Source organism: Sander vitreus, chromosome 23 (genome assembly GCF_031162955.1).
Source record: "Sander vitreus isolate 19-12246 chromosome 23, sanVit1, whole genome shotgun sequence".
NCBI lineage: Eukaryota > Metazoa > Chordata > Actinopteri > Perciformes > Percidae > Sander > Sander vitreus.
In genome coordinates, this window is record NC_135877.1 from 17,053,983 (window position 1) to 17,080,168 (window position 26,186).

At 39.8% G+C, this 26,186-nt stretch overlaps 1 protein-coding gene across 1 annotated transcript in view; it reads right to left on the reverse strand.

Moving 5' to 3' along the window:
* Positions 1–368: 368 nt before the first annotated feature.
* The window catches only part of lhfpl3 (LHFPL tetraspan subfamily member 3), a 30,987-nt gene continuing 5,169 nt past the window's right edge, over positions 369–26,186 (reverse strand). The window contains exons 2-4 of the mRNA XM_078243224.1: positions 3,238–3,468; positions 2,276–2,331; positions 369–449 (exon numbers count right to left, since the gene is read on the reverse strand). Of these exons, the coding sequence (XP_078099350.1) occupies positions 369–449; positions 2,276–2,331; positions 3,238–3,468 (368 nt within the window). The remainder of the gene's footprint in view (positions 450–2,275; positions 2,332–3,237; positions 3,469–26,186) is intronic.

Consider the following 26,186-nt stretch of genomic DNA (forward strand, 5'->3'; position numbering starts at 1 on the left):
ATTTAATTCGATTTGAGCAGCCTTCACTCAGTGGTGTGTGTCCTGGAGCTATACTACCGCATGAAAAGTCTTTAAATAAATAAAATTCAGCTTAACTTGCACACCGGCAGCCTTCCTCATATCCACATGGACAATCATTTCAGTTTGAACAGCTCTAGAAAAGATGATGCAGTGACATACCAACACAGGTACACTTTTAGAAAGTCTTTTTGAGAATTCATCCTGTGAGATTAAGCAGTTTGAGTTGAATGAGAAGGCTATTTTACAGGGGGGAGCTTTCAGAGAGGACAGGTGGCATCCTGGTTCCCACCAAGGTTGTATGACCTCTTCCAGACCTCCTCTTCTTTGATCTGTTCTTTCCCCACACATCAGCTCTGCATCTCAGCCACAGGCTGGACCAGGAGAGAGAAGCTGGATCCTGAAGTAACATCATGCCTAGGCAGCAGGACCTGCAGGCAAGAAGAAAAATAATGTAGAATCTGCAGGAATTCAAGTAGTTTAGAATAGTGGAGAATGGATATGGATTGGTTATTCCCTCTGATTTGCACTCAATTTCAATTGATAAATCCAATAAATAGCCAAAACCTATTTACTATGTATGGTTTTCAGAAATCTAGTGAGTGAGTGGAACGGGGCAACAAGCTAAAAATAAAGTCACCAAATTGATCCGGTGATGTTAATTCAGCAATATCTGCTAACATTTGCTAATATTGGCCACCATAACCTACTGGTCATACCAGACCAAATAAGGCTTTAACAGCAACACCCAACAAGAGTGCTGAAATGAGGAAAGTGAGGCTTTATTGCTTATGAATTTAACATTTCATTTGTAAAAGGAAAAATGTCAAATCAAAATAAAGTAAAAGTTTAAAAGTCCCTGAAGATGTATTTTTCCAATCAGCAGATTCATTGAGTTTTGAGTCTTAATAAAAGTGTTCTTAATAATAATAATAATAATAACTAATAATAATTTTGGTAAAATACACAAGACCTGAAACCAAGTTTTAAGGAAATAAAAGGGGACAACTAGACATTGAACAATTTGTCCAGGAACAATTTTAAGAAAATACATGATTATTATTTGAGAGGTACAGTGGTAGTGGCATAAAATGGTTGTTACCAATTTCTTACTGTTGCTATAAAACAATATTACACTCTGATCCTTACCTGTGTGTGTGTGTGTGTGTGTGTGTGTGTGTGTGTGTGTGTGTGTGTGTGTGTGTGTGTGTGTGTGTGTGTGTGTGTGTGACTGCTTTACCATTACCAGATATTATATGGTATTATTGCCGCTCTCTGTGGGAAAAAAAGAGAGAGAAACCGGTTCAGTATGGAGAGGATACAATAACTGACATTTTTAAACCAGCAGGTGGCAGTATTACATAGAACTTCTTCTCTAAAGGATGAAGCATGACTTAAAACACCCCTCTGATGTTTCTGGACAGGTGTCACTATCCATCCTCCTGAGTGACAAGATAAGAAAATATCCCATTTAAACTTCATCTGCTGTTTGATGAATCCCCCACTTTTCACTTTCATTCTCATATTTCATGTACATCCTGCCTCTCTTCCTCTCTCATCGGCTCATTATCCCTCTGTCTTGTCCTTCCCTCTTCGGTCTCTCGGCTGATAATGGCTTCTTTCTCCCAGTCTTTTTGCTTATACGAGCTAACAGGCAACTGTGTCTCGGCTGATAGGGTGGCTGTGATTCATTTAGACATGCTGGCAGCAAGCTGTGTAAACAGCCATTAGTAATTCATGATTCTGTCCAGCATCCCCAGGCTTCAATTAACCCTTGCTATTGGTGCGTTCTTCCTCTCCGTCACCCATCTTTCTCTCTCTGTGTCTCTCATTGCTTTTCATCTTCGTCCTTCTTCATCGGTATTCTCCTCTTCTTCCTGCCTGCTTCCTAACTGTTTAAATCATTCTCGTTGGGTCCGAGGGCAGTTGTCATCTCGCCCCAATCAAGACAGGAAAATCTCATTGGCAACAGAGGCAAGCAGGTGGTTTATAACATCCGCCTAATGCATGAAAATGAATAACTTGAGCATGGAAAATTATGCAGGAGGAAATAAGGTACGTTTTTAATTTCAAGATGCTGGTGGGCTGTGCGGTACAGCAATAGGAATCAGATGTGATCTTTGATATGTGCTGTCTCATTATTGTATGGAGCTTTAATGGAAAGGCCAATTAGGCACAAGAATGTAACAGAGGTGTGGATACGAGTCACAGATTTAGTGTATTTACATAAAAAAGACTTAGCTTAGACGTAGCTTACTTTGACTTTGCTTGGAGCTTGAGCCTCATGATTGTAAAGACTCATAGGATATGCTCCTGGAGCCAAAAGTGGAATCAAATTCAGACACAGTGCAAACATTCAGGCCAGCGTCCAAATCGATTTTTTTTATTTAATTTTTTTTAATTATTTCGAAAATAGCCTGAATCTCATTTCCGGTGTAATTGCACTACAGCTTTTATTATGTTGTTGTATACAAAACTGTCTTAGTTCAAGTTCCATGAATTAACAGGAAATAGGTTTTGGAGAGTACAAAATATAATATTACTCTTTTGGTGTTTCTATTTTAAAATGGTGACAAATCTGGTGAAGACTGGTTATTACTTTTATAGGTCAATATAAATGTTTAGTCCTTTAGCTTCTGACTTTTTAGGGCAAAGCAATGTTGTGACCTCTCGTCACAGGCTGCATTTATCTACAACAAGTTGCGAGCAGTTCAATCCAAGAGCAGCTGTTCCCCTCTCTGATTGATTAATCTGAACAATTTCTAGAGGCCTGCAGTGGAAAAACTATCCATTATTTTCCAATACAAAGCAAGGATTAGAGAAAAGTCAGCAAAAATACATTTCATTTATGTAGCAAAAAAAGTTTTGTTTGTATTTTTTCCTTATTTCCATCAAATCGTGGCCCTTCAGATTGATCCAGTGACCCCTTGATGGGTCCTGACCCCTGGGTCGGGAACCACTAGAATAGTCAATCTAAAGAAAATAAAACAACAGCAATTTAAATAATTGAAAACATTTGTCATTTGTCACGTGATTTATTCGTTGCATCACCATTGTTGCAGCTTTTCTCAGTCTATCTGAATCCCTTTGGGAAAATGCATTTGCAAGATGGTTTTAGGAGCTAGAGTATACAAAAGTATGTGGACTGTTGTTTCTCCTCTCCCTGACCAACTGCACTGTCACCCACTATGAACCCTAAAGGTATTATTATCCTCTTACTGTCTCCCAGCAGCTCCTCAGACATCAGACTGTCTTGACGGTTCCCCAGGACGAAGGCCAGAAAGGAGAGAATAAGAGCATCCAAGATGCCCATGATGGCCAGGATGTAGGCCCAGCGCACCGAGCACGCCCCCAGCGTGTACTTGTCCGTCTGCTCGCCACACATCCGCTTCACCTCGTCGCTGTCCCAGCCATCCGGGTAGATCATGCAGCCCAGAATCAGACATGTACCTGAATCAGGAGGAGAGAAAGATGGGTTAGTGTTAATTGACTACCAAGAGAGGACTTTAGATTTGGGATACTCTACTACTTAAACCTATACAAAATGCATTAGATATGAAGTGTACAGTACTCAGTGTAAAGACAGTGTGCTTTGGGGAGGTTATTTACACTGTTAAGCTTGAAGTATAGTCAATCAAATGCAAATTCATAGAGGATATATACGTAGAAGATCAGAAATCTTGAGTTATAAGAAGGTGAACTCTGAGGAGAAACAGGATAAGATAATATTTTACTGATAAATATTGTTTTTCTTTCATTTCAATTATCAATTAGAAAAAGAAATAAGGAAGTACAGGGAAAGGAGGTGACAGCAGTGCAGAAATGGGACAGAAGGAAGGAAGGAGGCAGAAAGAGAGAGAATATGTTACAACATGTCACAGCACCAAATGGTGAGTCGGGCTGCCTTCATTAGCCATCTGCTGCATGGCTGACAATGACAGACTGAGCTGTTAGAGAGCAGAGTCATCTAACAACTTCTTCTTCTGCTGGCAGTACAGAGCTGTGTCACATTAACACACACACACACACACACACACACACACACACACACACACACACACACACACACACACACTCTCTCTCTCTCTCTCTCTCTCTCTCAATCGTCTGTGGAGCAGAAGGGATCAGAGCAGGGGGGTGGAGAGAAGAGGAGGTATTTTGTCCTCATACCTTCTTGCATCTGCCAGTTTCTGGAATGTCTTGAATGTTAGACTCAACGTAGAAAGTGGCAACAAAAGAAAAGACAAGTACCTCAAATTTGTACTTAAGTGTAGTACTTACATTCCACTGCTGCATTCAGGGGCCTCAAGTAGGGGAACTCAAGTGTGTGTGTGTGTGTGTGTGTGTGTGTGTGTGTGTGTGTGTGTGTGTGTGTGTGTGTGTGTGTGTGTGTGTGTGTGTGTGTGTGTGTGTGTGTGTGTCAGGTTAGCACACTAAGGTGAGCTGCCAGCAGTTTAGACAAACAGATAAACTCCGGAAATGTCAGGGACTCATGTTCCTCCTTCCCCCCACTCCCCCCTTTCTTATCTCACCCACTCTCCCCTTTCGTTCTTTTTGTGGCCACCATAATGAGAAAAGATAGAGACCTTTATATTCAGGATAGAGGCGGAGGATGAGCAGAGAGAGACCTCATGGGTGTCTGGGTCATGTCTGTTTTTCTGGTAGTCATGAATTAAACACACCCAGCCATCCCTCTCACAGCAGCGACAAGCTACTGTAATAATAACCAGTATTGATGCAAAACCACTCTAATCCACATGCCTCGCCTACATTTCCCAAGAGGAACTGAGTCTATTGACTTTTCTGCAGCCTTCCTTAGTTTGGAGATCAATGTTCTCAGAGCACAGGACACAAGAACAAAACCTAGTATATGGCTGGACCGTGTATATTCAAAATGCTTAGTTGTGGACACATTGTGATGCAATATGAACACGCACGATGAACAAATTGCAAAAGACTGCCTGAAACCTTTTAAAAAGTTCAAATGGCACATGCCAAAGATCTCGCCGCCAAAACAAAGCTTGAAAATAGCAACAGAGAATGGAATCTGTGAAATTCAACAAGGCTGAGGCTGCTAATTTTTGTTAAGATATTGGTATCTTTCCAGAAGTGCTTAGTATGTTTGCTATACAACAGTTGTTCTTCCTGGAGTCCATTTAAAATCATAAACAGTGACAAATCAACGCACAGCTCACAGTCATGTACAATTACATACAAAAAAACATGATATACACCATTAGATACATAACCAGTTTTATGATCAGCTTTTGTTCCAGATCTGAGTCAACACATGTAATCTCTGAAGTTCACAACAAAACATTTGCTGTTTCTCTAATGAGAGTGAAACAATGTTTATCAACAACGCTGGGGTGAATATTTTAATTTCGTATCACGTAAGGAAGACGGTCAGGTCCATAAATAAACACTAAACTTTCACCATATCTTCCAAGCTATATTAGTGTTGATTTTCTTTTATTCATATTAGAGGATTTGGTACATTGCACACAGTTCTCTCCTGTGTAAACAATCTGCTACTGCAGGCCTTTTAGCTGTAATATTAATAAAATGAGTTCAACTGCACGCTCTGTCAATGGCAAATCTTGAAACTCCCACAGAGCTCAAGTCTACGAGAAACACAGAGGATCAAAGAGACACCGGGTTTGTCTTTCTGACTCTCATCTGAATGCCTTAAAATGTCCATTTCAGGCGGTTCAGGCTTCAGTTTCCAGAAGCTGCAGGTTTCAAAATCCAAAGTAGATGTCTACTTGAAGCTAAATATGCAGTCCTTGCATGCTTTTCATAAAAGTACCAGCCAATTCTTCTCACTGACTGATCTAATCATCGTCCTTTTATCTTCAATAACTAAACGCTTCCTGCTAAAATATTTTAGCTTCAGCAGACATGCAATTTAATTTCTTCTGCCGTTATCACCAAACAGAAATCATCTCCATCTCCAAAACGGCATCCAAATATCTGTAAAGTAGGCCAATCTTTTATCTTTGGCAAAATTGTTTTGTTTTCAGGCTTGCACAGGAATGTGTAGCTACACACAATCCTATAAATGGCATGCCGTTACAGTGTAACGTTCAGTAACAACAGGAGTAAGCCAACGGGGTCAGCCTCTTCATCTCCTAAAAAAATTTATTCTCCTCAATATCCCTGCAGCCACAGCAGCCTGCACACAATCCCTTCCATAAATAATGAAGGAATCACGTCAGCTCTTTTGGACACTTTAAATGAGTGATTTTTTTCTAACCTAAAAGCTCGGGAGAACATTCACACTCATAGTAAGAAAGCAGATGAGAAATTGTTCAACGCTTAGGTCGAATGAAATATCCAGCTCACTAGCTGTTCAGAAATGTTCAAAACAGGCTTCAGTATGGTAGTACTCCAACTCTGCAGGAGGTGGGTAGTAATAAGCTGACGTTCACACTTGGACTCGAGAGAACGACTCTTCATCGCAGAGAGAAGAGGAGGTCAATTACTGAGCAACGCTACATCTCACTCTTTCATCTCTCTCGTTACTAGAGAGGCATATTTCTCTCTTTGGTCAAGTCAGTATTGAAGAGATTAAGTATTCTGGATTTCTCGACAGTAATGATTTGGTTTGTTTTTTCATACAAATAGTGTAATGTTTGACTGTGTTTTTCCTACTGAAATCAACTGAAGTAAAGCTGGATTTCCGCAAATAATATGATTAAGAAAAATAATATTTTTGAAAATTGATAATTGATTTATCATTTATAGGAGGAGCTTAATAGGCTAAAGCAGTGTTCAACAACCCTCTCTGGTTGCAGCTGTAACCATATACCCAACAGTGATGTTGCAATGCACTGACGCACCCTGCAGTCAGCAAAAAAATAAAAAATAAATTCCAGGGTTTTTAGTTGCTCTTTTAGTCATTTATCAGGTAAAACTTTCAAACATGTGCTACCTCCAGCCTCTAAAATTTGGGGATTTGCTGCTTTTCTCTGTGTTATATTTTTATAAATTCAATAATCAATTCAAAAGGACTAAAGAACCAATTTGAAGACATCACCTTGGGCTCTGGAAAATAATGATGACATTTTTTAGTATTTTGTGACATTTTATAAACTAAAAAAGCTACAACTAAAGGAAAAGTATCATTCCACATGGAGGTCAGAGGTCACACAGAACAAGTGTGCCATTAAAAAGTTTTCAAACATCCCTGTCATGATTTTGGATGCCCTTGATTTCTCTCTCTTTAACACACACACACACACACACACACACACACACACACGCGCGCTAAACACACACTTCTTCTCTCCTTAAAGCCTTTCCAGCTGACAGCTGTTGGCAGTACCAACAGGGACAGTCAGAAGAGGTGTCATAATCTAGACCTCTGTGTCCAATCACCACGATATTACACACACACACACACACACACACACACACACACACACACACACAAAACCACTCATTATGGTGCATTTCACAGGTCCAGCTGTACCTGTCTACTTTGTGTGATTCATGTTCCTTTAAACGTCACGGTTATTGATGAAGTGTGAGTGCATGTGCAGGTGTGTGTTTTTTGTGCATGTGTGGGGGTGTGTTGGAGATACAGAGGGCTCATCCTGTATGCACTGAGCATCAGCAATAAGGTGGACCATGGCAAATTATATTAATGGGAGTTATTGGGGCAGAAACTGGCAGATGCAAGAAGGTATGAGGGCAAAATACCTCCTCTTCTCTCCACCCCCCTGCCCTGATCCCTTCTGCTCCACAGACGATTGAGAGTGTGTGTGTGTGTGTGTGTGTGTGTGTGTGTTACTCGAGGGATAAGGCAGAGGAAAGGGAGCATGATTTGCAACAGAAATCCTGCCGTATGCCCCGCATCCCATCCTCATTAACACCTCTTGTATTAGCGCCACTGATTCACAGGGTTTGTCATGTTGCATGTTAAACACATACAAAAAAGAAATAATATGGATGAACAATCTCTGAATATAAATTAAACAGCAGTTTCTCCTCACTCAGATTATATTTAGATTGACAAAAAAATATGTGCCTAAGAACTTTTTTATATTTACAGTAAACTCATTACTTATGTAGAAGCTGAGATAGCCTATTATATTAATATATATATATATATATATATATATATATATATATATATATATATATATACATACACATATATATATATATATTAATATAATAAAAGGAGCTTAACTTAGAGCATTTACCACTAAGGATATGGTTTTAGTACAGCAAGATGAAAGTGAAAAGTCAGAAAAGATCAACTTTGAGTTACTGACTGCATACTAGGCCCATAAAATCTACATGATCAGGGATCTTTTATGAACGTTGGCATGAGCTATATGCTTTGTTCAGCACTTCATCAGACCCATGAAAAGATACAGCGAGCCAACATTAATTCATGATGGTACCCATGTGTGTTCATAAAAAATGTGGATAAAAATTACAGGAAAAATCCAGCTCTATATGAGGAAACATATAAAGCTCTGTGGAGCAAAACACAACACTCTTTAACATAGTTTGAATGTCAAATGAAATCAAATTAAAAATAATTGTTGTTACTAATAATGTTAATAATAATGTTACTCTTTCAGTAATGTTCTTCCAATTAACCTTATTTTACCAAAGTAAGTACATTTTTTAGGAGAAACATGGAGAATAATGTCTGCAGCCAATTATGTAATCGTTAAGATAAGAAAAGATCAACTCCCATGCAGGGAAACTAATGCGCCACAGCAGCATTAAAACAATAACATATGCATAGATAAGTAACGGGAAAACTGGGAAAACTCATATAAAATGTCAACATGAGTCACAAATAACGTGACACTTGAATCACAAAGGTAAATGTAATACTGCAGATGTCAGCAGCTTAAAATACACTCATTACTGTTATTAAACCTAAAAATTGTAAATGAGTGCATGGATACTTATTATGTATAGTACTGTATAGTGTACTGTCTCAGGACAGTGTCTCTATTTCCTCATAATAAGCACAAGTCCATGCACTGCAGTGCTAAAACAACTGTTTTCAGCTGCTCTGTTCTCCACTACACAGCCTCAACAATTCCCTGTGATTTAGACACTGAGTGGGGTCACTCTGCGCCACTCTGTATGCATGCCAGCACACAGGCAGAAACAAAAGACTTTCCCTCTCCACCACCTACAACAACCATGTTTCTGTTACTGTGGATGATAAAGAAGGGGAAGGAGAGGCGAGGAAGACAAACACAGACTGAAGATGAAGAGACAACAGAGAGAAAAAAAGAATAAAGACAGGAAGTGAGGAAAAAATAGTAGAAGAGAGAGGTGCTTGATCTATGCAGCTCAGGATTAAAATAACATGAGTGGCTGCATGGTGTTTGTTTGTTAAGATGGAAGAAGAAACAGACTGCAAGAACAGGATGAGGATGAGATTATTAAAATATTTAGGACACAATCTGAAAATTATTGATATTGTAAGATCCGTGTGTCATTAATGTGTCATTTTCAGTTGTGGATTGAAATGAAGACTGGAGAAATTTGGCAGGAACAAGGGTTACAAGATTGGAATCCCCATGTACTTCATTTGAGACATGAAGGGAATGAAAGTGGCTGTTAAAAAAATGCAGCGCCACACAGACCTGACTCCTCCATCTGATCAGATGATGGCACACAGACAGAGAAACCACAGTTCAAAGACATAAAGCAGACTGACTTTCAAGTCAAGTCGGGGCAAAAATGGGCTAATCCACTCTTTATTTTACTCCCTAGGACGACCTCGGCCATTAGACTGTCCTCATTCAATTTATTGAAAGGCAAAATAAAATGTAACTCTGTGTCAAAGACAAGCTAGTTTGGGGATGGTCCCTGGAGAAGAGAGTGCCGTAAAATTGATTGAGGATCAAATTTACAATCTAATCATCTCTGAGCGGAGAAAGGGAAGCAGCTCAGGTCTTTATTGAGCGCAGGCCAAACAGAAGACTTATTATATCATTAGTGCTTTATCATTTATCCAAGGAAAAACAGCTGACCTTGGTTCAAGGATATACACACCTTTATCTAGACTTAATGTAATAGTAGAAACTCAGCAGAGGCTAATTGACCGTCCTTAGTTAGGCCGGCTGCACACTGGCTGCGTGGCGTGAGCGTGGCGTTTCTGTTGCGTGTCAGTTGCGTGGCGGCTGCGTGGCGTTTTCTATGTCTTTGCACACCAAAAATGTGTCTGTACACCTGTACGTTTCCCATTGATAAAATGAAATACCATGTTAAACATAAATATTGTATCTACTGATTTGATTACAGCAAAGACAATGTCGGCAGTATTGACGGGAAGCTAGGCTACAGAATGTTTCTTCTGTATTGACAGGTGCTTGCATGTCTCGTGAAAAATAGGCATCAGTCCTATTTCTAGCATGCACGCGTTTTCGAGACGTGCGTGTCACGCAGGCAGTGTGCAAGCTCTAACCTGTTAACATGGGAGCCGAAATAAAAACGGACGCTGTATTTTGGCTGCTGTCTGTAGATTCCTTCATGTACAACTCGTATTCTTTCGGATGTTTCATACGCAAATGTTTTAACAGCAGCGATGTTGTGCATTGTTTCGGGTCCTTGCCACCACGAGACAAATCGGCATTGCAAATTGAACATGTAGCTCGACTTGAATCGCCTTCTTTTGACTGAAAGTACTGCCAAACAACACTTTCTGCTCACGAGTTCCATTTTCACTTTCTCACAGCCTACTGCAAAGAACGGTCCACCTACGTAAACACCTTCCCCTAATCAACAACGGCATCATTACGTCGACCAGCGTATCGCGCGTAGTGCAAGCGTAGGGTTCGGTGGAAAAAAATTATAAGTCCTGTCAGAAAGCCCAATATTCAGCCGAATCCGAAGCCGAATTCTGGATTCGGTGCATCCCTAACAAAAAGAGACTAAACAACTATAAAGTGTGTCTTGCTCTTATGTAGTAGAGCTGGTGGGGCCTTTTACATGTCTGTGCCCAGGGGCCCATTGTCTAGAAATCCACCCATGCATGCAGTCACTACTGTAGTAAGCAAACTAGATAGCCGGACATGCGTTACGCTAGAGCAAATAAACATAGTTTAATCCACTCCTTACAAATACAAGGGCTAAAGAAAGACAACAGCTTTTCAAATTATTTAAATGCAGAGCTTTTCTCTTACTACTTTCAACATGTGTGGAAATCTAAATATCGACAGGCCTACCGTCGAGCCTTGTTACAGCTGTTAAGCTATGATTGGACAATCACTGTTTAGGAGAGGGTGCTACTCCTTCAAAGAAAATAGTAAATAATGTAATGAAAATGGCTCAAAGCATCTTAAAGGTGATAATGTGAGAATGTGCTTACAAGTGTGTAAGCCTACAGTCTATGGTGTTAGCAAACTAGGATTACTTATAAATACCTCCAGTGGCTCTTCTTAAAACCCCTCGGCATGGCAGTGCCGCAGAAACAAAGCCTTCTTATTTTTAGTGATAATCTGCATAAAAGTTATTCTGATAATCCTCCTGTGCTAAGGTATTGTTTTCCTCCTTCAGATGCCTCCTCCCTTGCAGGATCCCCCCCCCCATCCCCCCCTGCTGCCTGACAGAACACAGGAGACGACTTCAGAAGTTACATCCAAACACTGCTGCCGCCTCAGATTCGATGCCTGTCTTGTTTGAAGTCGGTCCTAGTTGGAACAGTCTTCTTCTTTTGAGTATTCATTCAAGCTTTAATCAAAGCTTACTCTTATTTCGCCTGAGCACAGAACACGTTCGGGAGTGGGAGGTCGCTCCCCCACGCCGAGGATCCAATCGGCTGGTTGGGTTGAGGGAGATGCTGCATTGCCATGGTGACGGGGTGCCTGCTGTCCCCCCTGCTCCAACTGATTTGTGGATTTGTATGGATGAGTGTCAGGACTGCACCAACACCTCAGTGCTCTGATGTGAATGTGACACAAAAGGCCTCTCTTGTTTTCCCCCTCCCATCTCTTCTGATAAGTAAAGCCCTGTCGTACTTCCATATGAGCAACATATTCTCACTTATGACCATAATCTGGAGCAGATTTTGTTCTCTGGAAGTACAGCATGACTCACACAAACCTATCAGGTGGTGATTTAAAACAGGTGTCCCCATTAATTAAGGGGATCCATGCTACATCCCAGACTGAAGATAAACATGTGTTAAGCCTTGCAAGCTTGCTGTCAGTGAAGCTAACATCCCCCTACAGTGATTTGTGAAGCTCAATATTGTGACAGACGAGGAATAAAGCAAGAGTAAGACATTTTATTTTGCCAGTTGGAGGGTGAAGGAAAAAGCCCACATGGTCCGATTTTATTTACAACATTCGATCGGATGAATGTTAAGTTACACGTTTGATCAATCGTTTCATTTAAGTGCTCTCTCTTCTCTGTGCTTTCTCAGATGTTGATAAAGGCGTTCTTGAACATAACTTTTGGCATTTCTGAATCTCTTATGGTTGTCCTTATTTTCTCTTCCAAAACCGGCTGCCTTTGAAGTTGTGCCGAGGGAATTGCTCCACTCCGTTTCAGTAACTTCTAATGTGTCTCTGATCTGTGGCGATGGCAGCGAATACATGATCTCCTTTTTTTTCTTCTTTTGTTTAAAGCGTTCTCGCTCTCTTTCTACAGCAATGATAATGATGTGAGGGGAGATAAAAATTACAGAGCTCTGTCTTAATGAGAAAAGTCCACCTGCACCAATATTGAAATGCAAGCGGTTAAGAACAATGGAAGCATGGAGACCTCTTAAACTGCACCGAATGATCAGTCAGTAATAGCTTGTGTCAACAAAACAAGGTTCATTTAGTAGCTGTTCTGGAGCTTTTGGCCTTAATTCACACAGACATCATGGACTTTTAGATGTTACTTTTTTTTTTCATCCATTTTGTCTCAAAGGTTGAGACCGAAAGTGCATACTTGACTTTGGAAACGGCAGTTGAGAAACTCACCACAGGTGCCATTTAGAAGCTGTTCTGGCTGTTCAAGCTTTTGTTAATCGTCTCAAACATAGTTCAAAACTACAGAACTTTATTTTGAAGTCTAGTGGAGATCACAATGTTTTCAATACATCGGTGTATTAGGGCCATTGTAGGTAAAAAAAAAATGAAATACAAAACAACATAGAATATGTGTATAAAAAGATGTGCAAGACATCTTTAATGTTTCCTTTTGATGGACTAGTGCTGAAATAAAAACCGTGAAGTATTTCTGGAAACTTGGTGACAGCAAGGCCATGTGATATGGTTGAAAGCTCCATAACAAGCGAGAATGTGGAACTTGACTTGAAATTGTTTTGTCAACTGCTGTTTTCAAGGTAAAAAAAGAACTGTCAAGCTTAACTTTTAATTCCCAGTGGTACTCAGAAGTATGGAAATTGTATGCATGACTTCTACTTGTAACAGTATTTCTACATTGTGGCATTCCTTCTTTTACTTAAGTAAAAGATCTGAATACTTCTTCTGTTGTTGATGGTAGTCAAGTTGCTTCAAATGTCGTCACTCTTGCATTGATTTGAGAATCCTCATCTTGCCACTTATCATGCAGCTGTGATGCTTCACCGCTCCGGAGATGCTCTCCTGACCTGCGGTTTGGGACCTGAACCAAGCGGTTGGCTTTGTGAAGCAGCCATATCGTTTTCAACCTTGTTCTTGAATCGATGCAGGTTGCCATGGAGACACCTTCAACCAGAGTGCATCAGCTTCCAGATCGCGTCCCCCTTCTTTTGGCAGCTCCAGAAGGACCCCGCTGATCCCGAACAGCTCACTCTGGCGATCTCTTGGAGAGTGAGAGTGATAGGATGTTGCCAGCAGCAGGAGCACGGAGAGGCGTTTCCATGGCAACCGGCAAGCTCGGAGGATAGGAAGAGCATTAATGGGTGGCTGAGGTGGCTGCGAACATCACTGAAACAACACACGTCCACTCTCTCCACACACAAACACACACTCAGAGTCTGTGTTCTCTGATCCGTGACCTTTGAAAAAACAGTGACTGTGAACAAACAAACTGCAGAGCAGAAGCAACTGTTAACCCACAGAAGCAACTGTTTACCCACAAACGTATGCACACATGCACGCGCGCGCGCGCACACACACACACACACACACACACACACACACACACACACACACACACACACACACACACACACACACACACACACACACACACCTTGAGAAAGGATCCTCTGAGTGCAGGGAGGAGTCTTGTTCCTCTGGTGTAATCATCAGTAAGTCCACTGGGACGCAAACACTCCCACAGCTCACACTTCTTAACTCCTCCTGCTAAGTTCATCAAATAACAACCCTCTGCTGTGTCGCTACTCAAGCTCTGGAGCCTTGTGATGTCCTCTCAAGCTCAAACCTCATTTGTATTCTACTTCTGCATCCAGTTTTCACTTAGCTATCTTTGATTCAGTCCCCCATGCCAATATATTTTCCAATGTTAACATTGTTTGTAACGTTGTATTCCATACAGCACTGTGCACCTCCTCACTTGCAGCTCATTACCACTGTTATAATCGTCGATGGATGATCAGTGTAATCAGGCGTTCAACTCGAAGGGAAACCAGCGGGACGAGATGCTTTATACTGTAATTTCAGTTCCGTTTGTCCCACTCAGGTAGAAATGTATCCTCAGTAACAGCCATCATGTTTCCCATCAGTCAACCCACTTAAATCTTCAAAGGCCGCAGACAGTCCAGGTCCAGGAGAGTAATATATTTTGGATGTCACGTCTATATGATTGCTAAAGGCTGCAGTCATCAAACAGCTTTCTTGTCCAATATGAGACTATTGATTGATGAGAGGACAGGATGTTGGAAATTAAATGTCCTGCTGGGAAGTAGCTCTAATGGATCAGAGTTTTGTTTTGGCTCTTTGGGGGAGGAAATGTGGATGCACTTTATGCTGGCAGAGATTATCAGAACAGGAGATTTGTAGGCCATAGATTGAATATTTAGGAGGCGGAGAAAGCATAGAGAGAATAGAGATTGAAAACTGGGCTGAATATACAATTCAGGAATGCGGCTGGATCCATGTAATCCACTAATTTCTTTAGTATCAACAAACTACAAACATGTATGTTTCTTTATAAAATTTCATTTCAGCACTAACTGGTAAGACTTTATAATTGTTTTTTTAATTCCAATTGTTTTTCCAAATGTATTCATTCATATTCTACTAGACTGTCAGAACTTCATCTTTCTTTATGTTCAAGTAATGTGTTTTGTGGAAATCAAACTTGCAAATTGTCCATCATTCAGCATCTTTATCTACTATAAAAAAAAAAAATGTCTTAAACAAACTACCCAATTACAGTTTTAACTGTTGGACTGGAATGAGAAATATATCTATACATTACTATTATTATTATATATTATATTTATTGTTCTCTTCATCTTTTTATTTCTTTTCAAATTTTGTAGCAGCCTTTTATTATTTTTATTTAATATAATTATGTTCATCTTGCCTTGAGTTTGATAAGAAAGGTCTATCTATAAGCTTTTAGCTACACAAGCGTTTGCTTACTTTAAATGTATGTACATCTGAGTAGGTAGGTGTGTTTGTACATATGGGAATTTGCAGTATTTGTGTAGATATATCTTTTATAGTAATTGTATTTTTTGATTGTATATGCAAACAAATAAAAAGAAAATTAATGAACAACAGAGAAATACAGTTTGGGATATATGATAGTAAAGAATTGACATCAGGCAGTTGGGGAGTTGTATATGGAAGTGGAAGTTTTCTTTTTCCATAAACTGGTCTAACAGCAGGGACATACCACAAGAAACAGTGTCAATATATCACTAAGAATCACATAAGAGTTACACACAGCATTGACATATCATAATAAGCAGTGACATCTGTCAATAAGAATCAGTATATGCCAGTGAGAAGTGGTATATAATATGACACTGGAACATGAGCAACATACCAGAAACCAACAGTCTATACCACTCAGAATCGACCACAGCCAGTTTTCACTCTAAACATCACTCGTTATATCTGCTAAAAGTACCTTTAAGATATGTCCTCTTACTGTCATTTGAAAAGAGAGTGCATAGCTGTTTTTCAAAGTTTAAAATTGGGCATTGTGGTGCAACCTTCACAGATGTGTCTTTTCTATAAATCAAGGAGCATCTGAGCATCATTCAGCCTCAAACAATAACAGCCAGGTGTCATAACAGAATCTGATATATGATGAAGACCTGAGACTGCGCGTCAGTCTCCTCGACACCAGCAGACACACGCAAACACTCACACATGTTGACATGAACATCACTCAAATGCACATGCACGGACACTCGCAGGCCTATCCAAGGCAGATATAGTTTCAAATGGGTCACAGTGTCCTTGTCCTGCTGCCTAATCCAGGAGGAGGAAAATAAATCAAACCTGCTGTCTTCTCCATCCTGGCCCAGTGATCAAGGAGATAAACCCCTGATGTGAAATCTATAAAGCCTGCCCCTACTCTGGGAAACGCGAAAGCGAGTGGCAGAGAAAGAGACTTATTGACAACAGCTGCAAAGTCTAATGGATCAAACAGAAGCTTAGGATCATTTATGTAGTTTTATTCCTCTTCTTGCTTATTCAATAATACACATACACATAATACACAAAGACAAGATAGTAAGCAGCATTTTTTAAAACCAACCTGTTAATGTACCAAGTTGCCCTTTTTCCAAATGAAATTATATCGGTATTCAAACTTTTTCTGTCAGATTTCCTGTTTTGAAATGGTGACAGACTAAAAGCGTCCATCTTGGAAATACCAATCAAAGCATCTCAGCTTTCAAATTCAGTTCTGCAGAGTACATTTTCCCTGCCAACATGGAAATAGCGGAAACCAGCCCACAGACATGCTGGTGAATTTAAATGCTTGGATCATTAGTAGCAAGGAAGAGCTTCTCAATAGTGAGCTTTTGTAGCATAATTACTTAACACGGTGTACTTGTTCTCTGCACAGTAAACATGTTCATACAAACATAATGTCTTGTTGTTAATACACCACATCTCCCCCTTTTCTTTTTGCTAAAACGTGGCATGCTCTCATTGCCCTCGGGCTGTGATTATTTGTGTGAAGTTATTTATCTCTCTCTCTCTTTGCCCTCAGGTCCTAATTAAGTGGAATTCAACTTGCTTCATCTCGTAATTACGAAGCCGGGGGAAGAGGAGTTCGCTCTGGTCCGAGTATACAAACAGATTGAGGAGAAGGAGGATGAGAGGGAGCTGGAGAGGTTGGGCAGGATGTTGATAGTTGGATGTTTTTGTTCATATTTTTACTGAATGTGATTCCAGAAAAGATACAGGTTCATTTGCATTCTTGAGCCACAGAGAGTCAGAGTAGTTACAGCTGCTATCTGCGGATTCAATGAGGATATTTACTTTGTAACAACGTGACTGAAATTCTAACAAAAAACTGCACTACCACAGAGACTCGACACATTCCGAGGCTTTCATTCATGTCTGAGAGCATAATGATTTATTCACAAAATGATTAGTTGTGTTTGCATATACAATTCATATCAAAGTAACCCACTGCAGAGAGACAATGACAACAACAACAGCATGCATTTAATCTGCAAGGTCAGTGGAACTGGCTGTGATGTTTAAAATATCTCAACTGTGAACTGTGAGCTCAGATTGAAAAGGCCAGAGGGATCAAGAAGCAACAAAGTCATTCGCCAGTTGATTTGGCATACTCTTGGTTCAGGGTCTCGTTCCTCGCATTCAGCCTGTCACATCCCATCTTAGCAAGGCGAGCCTCAAAGCTCAGTCTTGTTTTTAGCTCTGACGAGAAAGTTTGGCAGAAGTTTTCAGTTGTCTGAGGTTATGAGGAGTTGTCGGGGAGAAGGTGGCGTCCGACGACTCTTCATAACTGTAGGCACTGGTGGACTCGGGAGGAGCGACCATGTTCGGAAAAAACGCAGCAAAAGTGCTCTCTTGGATGACCCTATGGTAGAGAAAACGTGGGGTCCTTGAGGAGATTCGAGGGAGTCTCCAGAAAAAGGTGAATTTTCACTAAAACATTTAGTATAATTCCATCCAAGTAACACAATGACATAATGTATGACTATAGTATTTTGTTCATGGGTCTCATACACTTTCTGTAAGAAAACATCTAAAAGCAAAAATGATATCATATCTTATCAAATGGGGGTCAGTTTAGGGGTTCTTTACATGACAAAAGTTTGGGAACCACTGCTCTAGGGTGCCCTTACAGTCGAGAAAACGTAATTAGGTGCCCTTTAGGGTGCCGTTACAGTAAATAAAACATGATAAAGTGACCTCGAGGGTGCCCTTACAGTCGAGAAAATGTGATGCAATGCCATATAGGCTGGACATATATGGCATTACATGCTAGAAAACTTTCTGCGTGCTGGTGCCCCATTTTATTTTTAGAATCAGCCACTGATTGTAGGTGTCTAAGCCTTACAGGCCAGGGCAGTAGGGCATGGCTGCATCAGCCTTTTTACACCCCCATCCTGGTTACACTAATTACATTACTCCCGGAGAGACGGGATAATCAAATCTCAATGAGGAGTGGAAGACTTGAATGCTGTGCTTGACATGAAAGTCTTTACTGACAGAGATGCTGAACCTTTGTTTATTTCCAAGAGCCCAATGTGTAGAGAAAAAGCACCTGAAACCCATTTTACACCAGATCTGTTAGGAAACACCATCAGTGTGATGTAGTCCAGCTGGATAAAGATCAGTGCTGAGACCCAAGTTTAACTCAGCTCTTCTTATTATTCTTGGAATTATTATTATTCTCTCTATTATTTTAGAGATGAAAATGGTGCTGAGCCCCAACTGGATCAAACATCATCCCTTGGAGGGCATTCAATGGCTCATTGCGGAAATACTGAATTTTACAAAAGGGGAAAAAATATATATATATATTATAAAATATATAATATTGGATTAATGCATCCCTGCTAAAAAAAGAAAAAAAAAGAGCAGTTACTGTACTGATACATTACTATGGTATTGCTTCACACTTTAAACAGAATTCAAACTACATTTTGATTTCAATGTCTTCTAGGATTTACTTGAAGAGGACACAGAGCTGCATTCATTTATGATAATAGCAGCCAAAAAGCCAGATATTCAATGCACCACTGTTTGAGAGCTGAATAATGGAGGCCTTCCTGTTCAAGTTCAGTTCAACTGGTCTAACTGGAAGGATTTTAGCAATTACTTAATTGGAGGACTCCATCAGGACCAAGTCTATTTGTGATTGACTGAGTGGAGTTAGTCCAAAACCGTTTGGATGGTGGGATGGATGGATTTAAATGTAGCTTCTCAATCAAAATAACATGTTTACAAAGTCCTATATATGATTTAAACTCGAGCACGTGGCACTTTGACAAATGTGGATGACTATGAACCATTCTACAACTGAGAAAGTAAAATCCACCATCATCGTAGCCTTTGATATGCAGAAGAGACAGATTTGAAGAATAAGTTAGTTAGTGTTATTCTGGAGCTTCCCATAAGACTTAAAAAGGCAGCAGGAAAAACAGAGTATGTTGTTCTCCTCTGGGACGAGTTTATGTTCCTTATCATTATCACTTTCCCCTGCTGGGGATCCCTCGTGCAGCGGGGCAAGCTATTTAGTGACGCTCCCTCAGGGATACATAATATAATAGGATAATGCAACAGAAGATTGGGAAAATTTTCTTTTGCAGAGAGAAAAATAACACAACATAGACAGCTGCTGCTTGCATCAGTGATACTGCTACTCAGCCAGTGTGAACCACAATCACTGAATATATCTCTTGCCTTTCATACATACAGACACACTGTTCAACAACACACTGGTGATGTCAAACTCAGAGCTGCCAATCACTCCTCCTCCTCTCCTCAAGCTATTCAGCACTCTCATTTCCATCCAAATATCTTGCTGTTAGCTCTCCTGCTGCTCCTTAAGTAGCTCCTGATTAAGAATGTTATTAAACCCTATAACTTCAGCACATCCACATCCTGCAGAGACTCCTGGAAAGACCTCATTATCTCCACATCAGCTTCACCACTGGCTCTGTCTGTCTGGCAACTGGAAACTATCCCATCATCATCCCACCAATTTAAAGGGCAACACAACCCTGGAAAATGCCAACAGACTTCCAAAGCTGCAGTTTCTTTCTCTGGCCTCAGCGAAACATAAGAGAACCAGGCAGATCTCGTGAAACATATATAAAACCATACTTCTGGCAAACACTGCAGAAATCAGGCTATAGGCTGCCTCTGAGACACCTCGCTCTTTAGACTTTGGTGTTGCTTCATGCAAGCAAATTGAAGGTGTAATTAGAGTTTCAACACTGACAGTTTTTAATAACAGCCATCCTGAGGGATTTCCCTCAGTATTCTCTTAACAACATACGAAGACGAAGACTAAACCAGCTTCTTAGGTAATGGAGCCTGTGAGGTCTCTGATGCTTGTCGAAGTGCGATTAAGTGTTAGATAAGCCATTCAAAACAAATAGAAAGCAATCAGAGAGCACAGATGTGCGCAAAGGCCACATTATTCTGATGGTAGAAAGTGTTTGCAAGTTTTTAATGTTCTTTAAAAGAGACACAGTGCTGGACATGGGTGGCCATCAGTTTTTGGAAAATCAAGGATGAATTGTGCCAAATTTTACATGACAGCTGGGATAGGACTGTTAAGATTTATTCAATTTCTGTAGCAGCAACTTGCATTTAAACATTGCTCAAATGTGTGCGTGAGTTATGAAAGTTTATGTCAATAGATTACAGGAATTTGGCAGCTAATTATAGAAGAACTGTTTGGCATGTCAAAAAAACAAATCAATAACTTTTATTCTCAGGGTCATTGAAATATTTAAGTTACAATTTTTGGTAAAGCTTGGAAAAAAGGTCTACTTCTCATGGTTTAAAACTGCAATCATTGATTTTTTTTTGGCCACTTGGGGACAGCATAACATCCACAAACTTAACACATTCTCACCTTTTTAAACTGTTAGGTTGCATTCACACCAAATCAGGGGCTGCGGCGGTGGGGCCCACAGGGGGATGCCGAAAAAAAGTCTGGAAAAGAAGTCGATGATAGCCATGGGAGTTAACTAAAACAGTAAATGTGGAGGCCTTAAACCAACCTGTGAGCTGAAAGATGTTAAAATGTTCCGTAGAGCTGAGGGTAACTGCAGAGTCGGGTGATTATTCTACCAACCACATCTTTCACCTTAAACATTAATTTGATGTATTGTTAATATAAACATGTTGGTTGGTGCAGCTATAATCTTTTGCTGAAAATTGTAAAAACATCTTTGAGATATGGTGCTAACAGACAAACAAAGTAGCAAGTGCGTGACCTCCTCTACGCCTTGGAGCTGTTATATTATGTTTTGTTTGTGCATGTAAATTTACACCCCTATCAATGCTCTTCATCTCTTTGCAGTTTAACTTCAACAGACAAGTATCCATTTTGTGGAGTAAAATTAGAGTCCCAGAGCGTTTTGAAGAACGAGGGACGCTGAAGTCATTTTCATCTTTCAGCCCTGACAGTTTCTTCTTCTTCTCCTCCTCGCCTCACATAATCTCCATATCTCTGCTCATTCCACGTCACACTTAAGACTCTAAATACCTTGCGATTCCCCAATCAGACACACGACCACTCTCGCTTTACCTCGACCGAGCTCCAGACGCTCCTGCAGCCCTATCTGTCCATCACGCCTCAGCAAATGAAAGAAAAACTCATCATCACTTCAGCATGACATATTACTCATCAATAAGCTGCAGTAAATGGCTCAAAATAATGTGACCTTGACAATATCAGTGCAATGTTTTTTCTGTTTTTGTGTATATTTATCACGTATTTCATTGTTATCTTAGTGCCGTGGCTCTAAGGATATCAATGTCGATCTAATGGTGGCTCTGTCGATCTACCTCTTTGGTCCAGACTGAAATATCTTAACAACTATTGGATGGATTTCCATGAAAGGTTATTCAAAAATTCGTGGCAACCAGAGGATACATCCTACAGATTTTGGAGATCACTTACCTTAACTTTTCATCTAATGCCTTTATCAGGTTAAAATGTGTCCTACACTTTGGTTTATGACCAAATACTGATGCTTGGTCAGTGGGTCTCAGCGTCAGATACCGACGCAAAAATCACCCTTTAGCGTCTGTATGGGATGCACCGGGAAGAGGTTGGGGTGGTGGATGGGTAAAACAACACAGGACGTTCTCCTTTGTGTGTGTTTAGATTTATTCTCACTGGGTGACAGCTCTATTAAGATCGCTGATCATCTGGGTGGTACACTTTAAAGGACGCATTTCAAGCTTTGTTTTGGTTTTGTGCACTGGATTTCATGAAGCTCTGTATATTTTTATGTTGAAAGGGGCATTTTATTTTCTTATCCCATAGCACAGAACAACCATCTGTGGAGAGGCTATATATTTGTTGTGCATAGGGGTGCATGATATATCGACTCAATATCGTTATCGTGATATCACGTTGCGCAATATTATATCGAAAGGGTCGCAAAAAGTATGCAATATTTAGTTTATTTTGTGGAGCGCTGCGTCCCTTCCGTTGGCTGTGTGGCTTAGTTGTGTTCGATTTAGAGCCCGCATGAAACGCTATAATGATCATGTTTCATTGGCCAGTTATGTTAGTGCAAGTCAGCGCATGGGTCCACTACGTGACAAACCCTATTGCCTAGCTCAACAGAGTGACAGTGTAAGTGAAGAAATAGATAGAGACAACAAAACGGAACGAATCAGAGAAGCGAAAGAAAAGTTGTGTCCTATTCTCTTTATTTATTTATTTTATACTGTACCACCAGTAAAACATGTCCTGTTCTAGACATGGTCCTTATTTATTTATTCATGTTGTACCAGTCCAATATGACAGTCAGTTGAAATAAACCTTGTGTTGTATTTGTTATGAATCTATTTTGATGTGTTTTCCCAGAACTTTTGTAATTTTACATATGTTTTAAAATATTGAAAATAATATCGATATCACAATATTCATAATCAATATCGCAATATCACATTTTTTCAATATCGTGCAACCGTAGTTGTGCATGTAATAGGTTTACAAAGTGAAAAAGCCCAAAGTCCACCCCAAAGGGACTTACCATCTCCAACAGAAAACACTGTTCACCAACTGCTCCAAACAGCTCTGTTGTAGTCCAGCCTTTACTTCCGTGACAAACGAGCGTCACTTTGTAACACACTTTATAAATGCTCGCCTAGCTGCTAGCATGGCACGCCCTCATACTCTGCTTCTGACTGGCTAGTGGTGCTGATACTGTGCATGTGCAACTCACAACAAACATGGGTTAGAAGTGAGATGTCTCACTCTGTAGCTAAAATGGAGAGCTCAACACACAGGGTGAAAAGAGGAGCTGAAGCAATGTGCAATACAACAAAAATATGGTGTTTTTTGAAAATTAAACCATCTAAACGTATTCTGATATAACCTCTAAATACAATTATGAACCTGAAAATAAGCATAATATGTTTAAGTTAAGTTAGTTATGTAGGACGTGAAATAGAATTTATGACTAAAATGCTTCATTCTCAAGCAACCAAAGAAGCACAATGATGAAGTAGCTTCTTGATTGTATTATTTTTCTCAGAGTCATTACTTTTCTAAATGTTTCTGTTGTCAAAGGTACATTGAAGCTATGAAAGTGTCAACTTAAGAGGCTGACAGATTGGCCACTGTCCCTTTAAAATCCTCATCAGCTAAAGGAGGTGATCGACTTTTTTAATCCTCAGACTAGTCTGTAGTTCAAGATCTGGGAGCTTCAGCTGATTTGGCTAGTTTTTAATTTGGCTGATTCCCTCTACATACATCAACATCTCTCTTTTTTTCTTTGTGCTTCTGTAGCGTTTTTTTGACTCTGTGTAACATCACCATCCATCCACTGTGACCTCTCAGAGGTTAAAAAAAATAAAGTTTTCCTAAGGGGCAGCCCGGGAAAGCAGCAGAGCACTTAAGAGAGGGAGTAAAGGAAAAGAGTGCACAGGGTTCCATCTAAAAACCTTTAGGTGAACACTCCGATTTTTTGGGACTTGTTTTTCCCGCTAATAGCTTCTTTTTCTGAGTGTTTGTGTTCATGTTGGCGTCTTAGTCTCATGTGTGATCAAGTTACATCACTGTAAAGCCTCTCAGACTCTTCCTGCCCTTCATTTTATGTGTGAGAGGATAAAGACCGGGCTAATGTCATTAGCTCTCTGCCTTAAATCCAGACCATCTCAGCTACACTGCAAATGTTCACAGAGCTCACATGAATGCCCTGGCTTTTTTGAGATTGGCTTTGATCAGCAACCAATTATTGCCAGCAGACTCTTGCTCTTATTTATTTATTGTCTATTTTTGAAGAGACAAGTACAGAATTCATAGAATCTATATTCAGGGGTCGAGATCAGTGAGTTCAGCATCTTTTTTTGGAATAAAACAATATTTCACATGTGAAAGGTTTGTGGTTAGTTGGACATTGTATAAGTGTTACGTTTACATGATATAGGCAATATCAGATATTTCACATATTAAATGTAAGAAATAACATATGTATGAAAAACATGTAATAAGGTTCAAACTCCATCTGCTGAGAAAGATCATACGGCGTGATCAAAATCTCCAGAATGGATACTGAACGGACCTTGTAGTGGGCTGTCAAAAATGCAGGTCATTGCCATTTGATGATGGATTTGAAAACATTAATTCCACATTACCTTTCATGAAAAGAAAATTTGCGTAGTTTTAGTTATTTTATCAAAATAATCTCATTTATTTTTGCCAAATTAGCTCATTAAGTCATGGCATTTTTTTCACATGAACACAGGTTTATGGTTGATTGATTGATTGATTTTATTTGACCACTTAAATATGAAAATATGAAACAGTACATGTGTCATACATTAAAAATACATAAATAGTCAGGGATGACACAATAAAGCCCAAAGACTTATTTCCATTGTGGTCCCTAAATAATGGTAGGGTGGTTTAATAGGATCTCTTGTCAGGAATGAAAACAGAATATAGTATGTAATTTGCAAAGCATGTGTGGATTTCCATCTTCAGATTAGACAAGAGGAATAACATATATACTTCTTATTGGATAATAACATGGACAAAAATAACACAAGCACTATTTCAAGCTGAATATTTCAGCTTTCAAACATTCCCTGTATCAGATTTGATTATCTTCCCTTCTCCTCTGCAGACACATTGTGATTGTGCACTCTGTGTACCTTTCGCTCTCCTTTCCCTCACACAATGTGACGGTGATAAGCAGAACGTCCCGGTTCCACTTGACATCTTTCTGAAGAGGTGTAAATTTGAATACTGCATGATGCACCGAGCATATATATAATAATATCAGTCAGTCAGACGCTTTTATCAAACTGTGTTATCATGCATCAAACATAAGGCAAACAGAGCCTTTGTCTTCTCTGTCACTATAACAGGGTAACACACAACTGAACTACGGTACATGCAGCTGTCCCCGCAGCAGTTCTTCCTGATATTCTGGAAATCAAAGATTGGATCAATAAGCTTCGAGCAACCAAAATGGACTTGTTTGTTTTGGCTCCGAATGCGAGACCACTTAGAGCACCGAGAGGAAAGCCACTTATTGCACAGGAAGCTGCTGGTCAGACAACCAGGAATTGGACACACCTCTGATTCTATGGATTTTTATGGATATACAGCCACAGAAAACAAACACATTCTAGTTTGCTCAAGGGTTTATAAATGGTAACTAATGGATTTGTTAATGGCAAATAAATCACTTATTTATGGCTTTATATATATATATAAAGTAGGTCATTAGGCTTTGAAGAATTCATTTGGCATCCTCCAGATTGCCTTTTTATAATAAAAACTAAGGAATTATAAAGTGAAAAAGAAATTAAAGCAAAAATAAACATAAAATGTCTTAGTGGTGCTAACACGATCTTCCAAAACAGTTTCAATGTTGCTTGGCATAGGTTCTAGAAGTCTCTGAGGGATGAAACAGTTTTTCCTAAATTTAAACGCACATTTGTTTTTTTTTATGAAGAAATCTCCTGCAGGGTCTACTGTATATGACTGCGAAGGCCGTAAAATATGATTCACATCATTTTCATGCTATTGTTTAAGTTTGTAGATGATTCCACATCATCAGATTGGATTTTAAA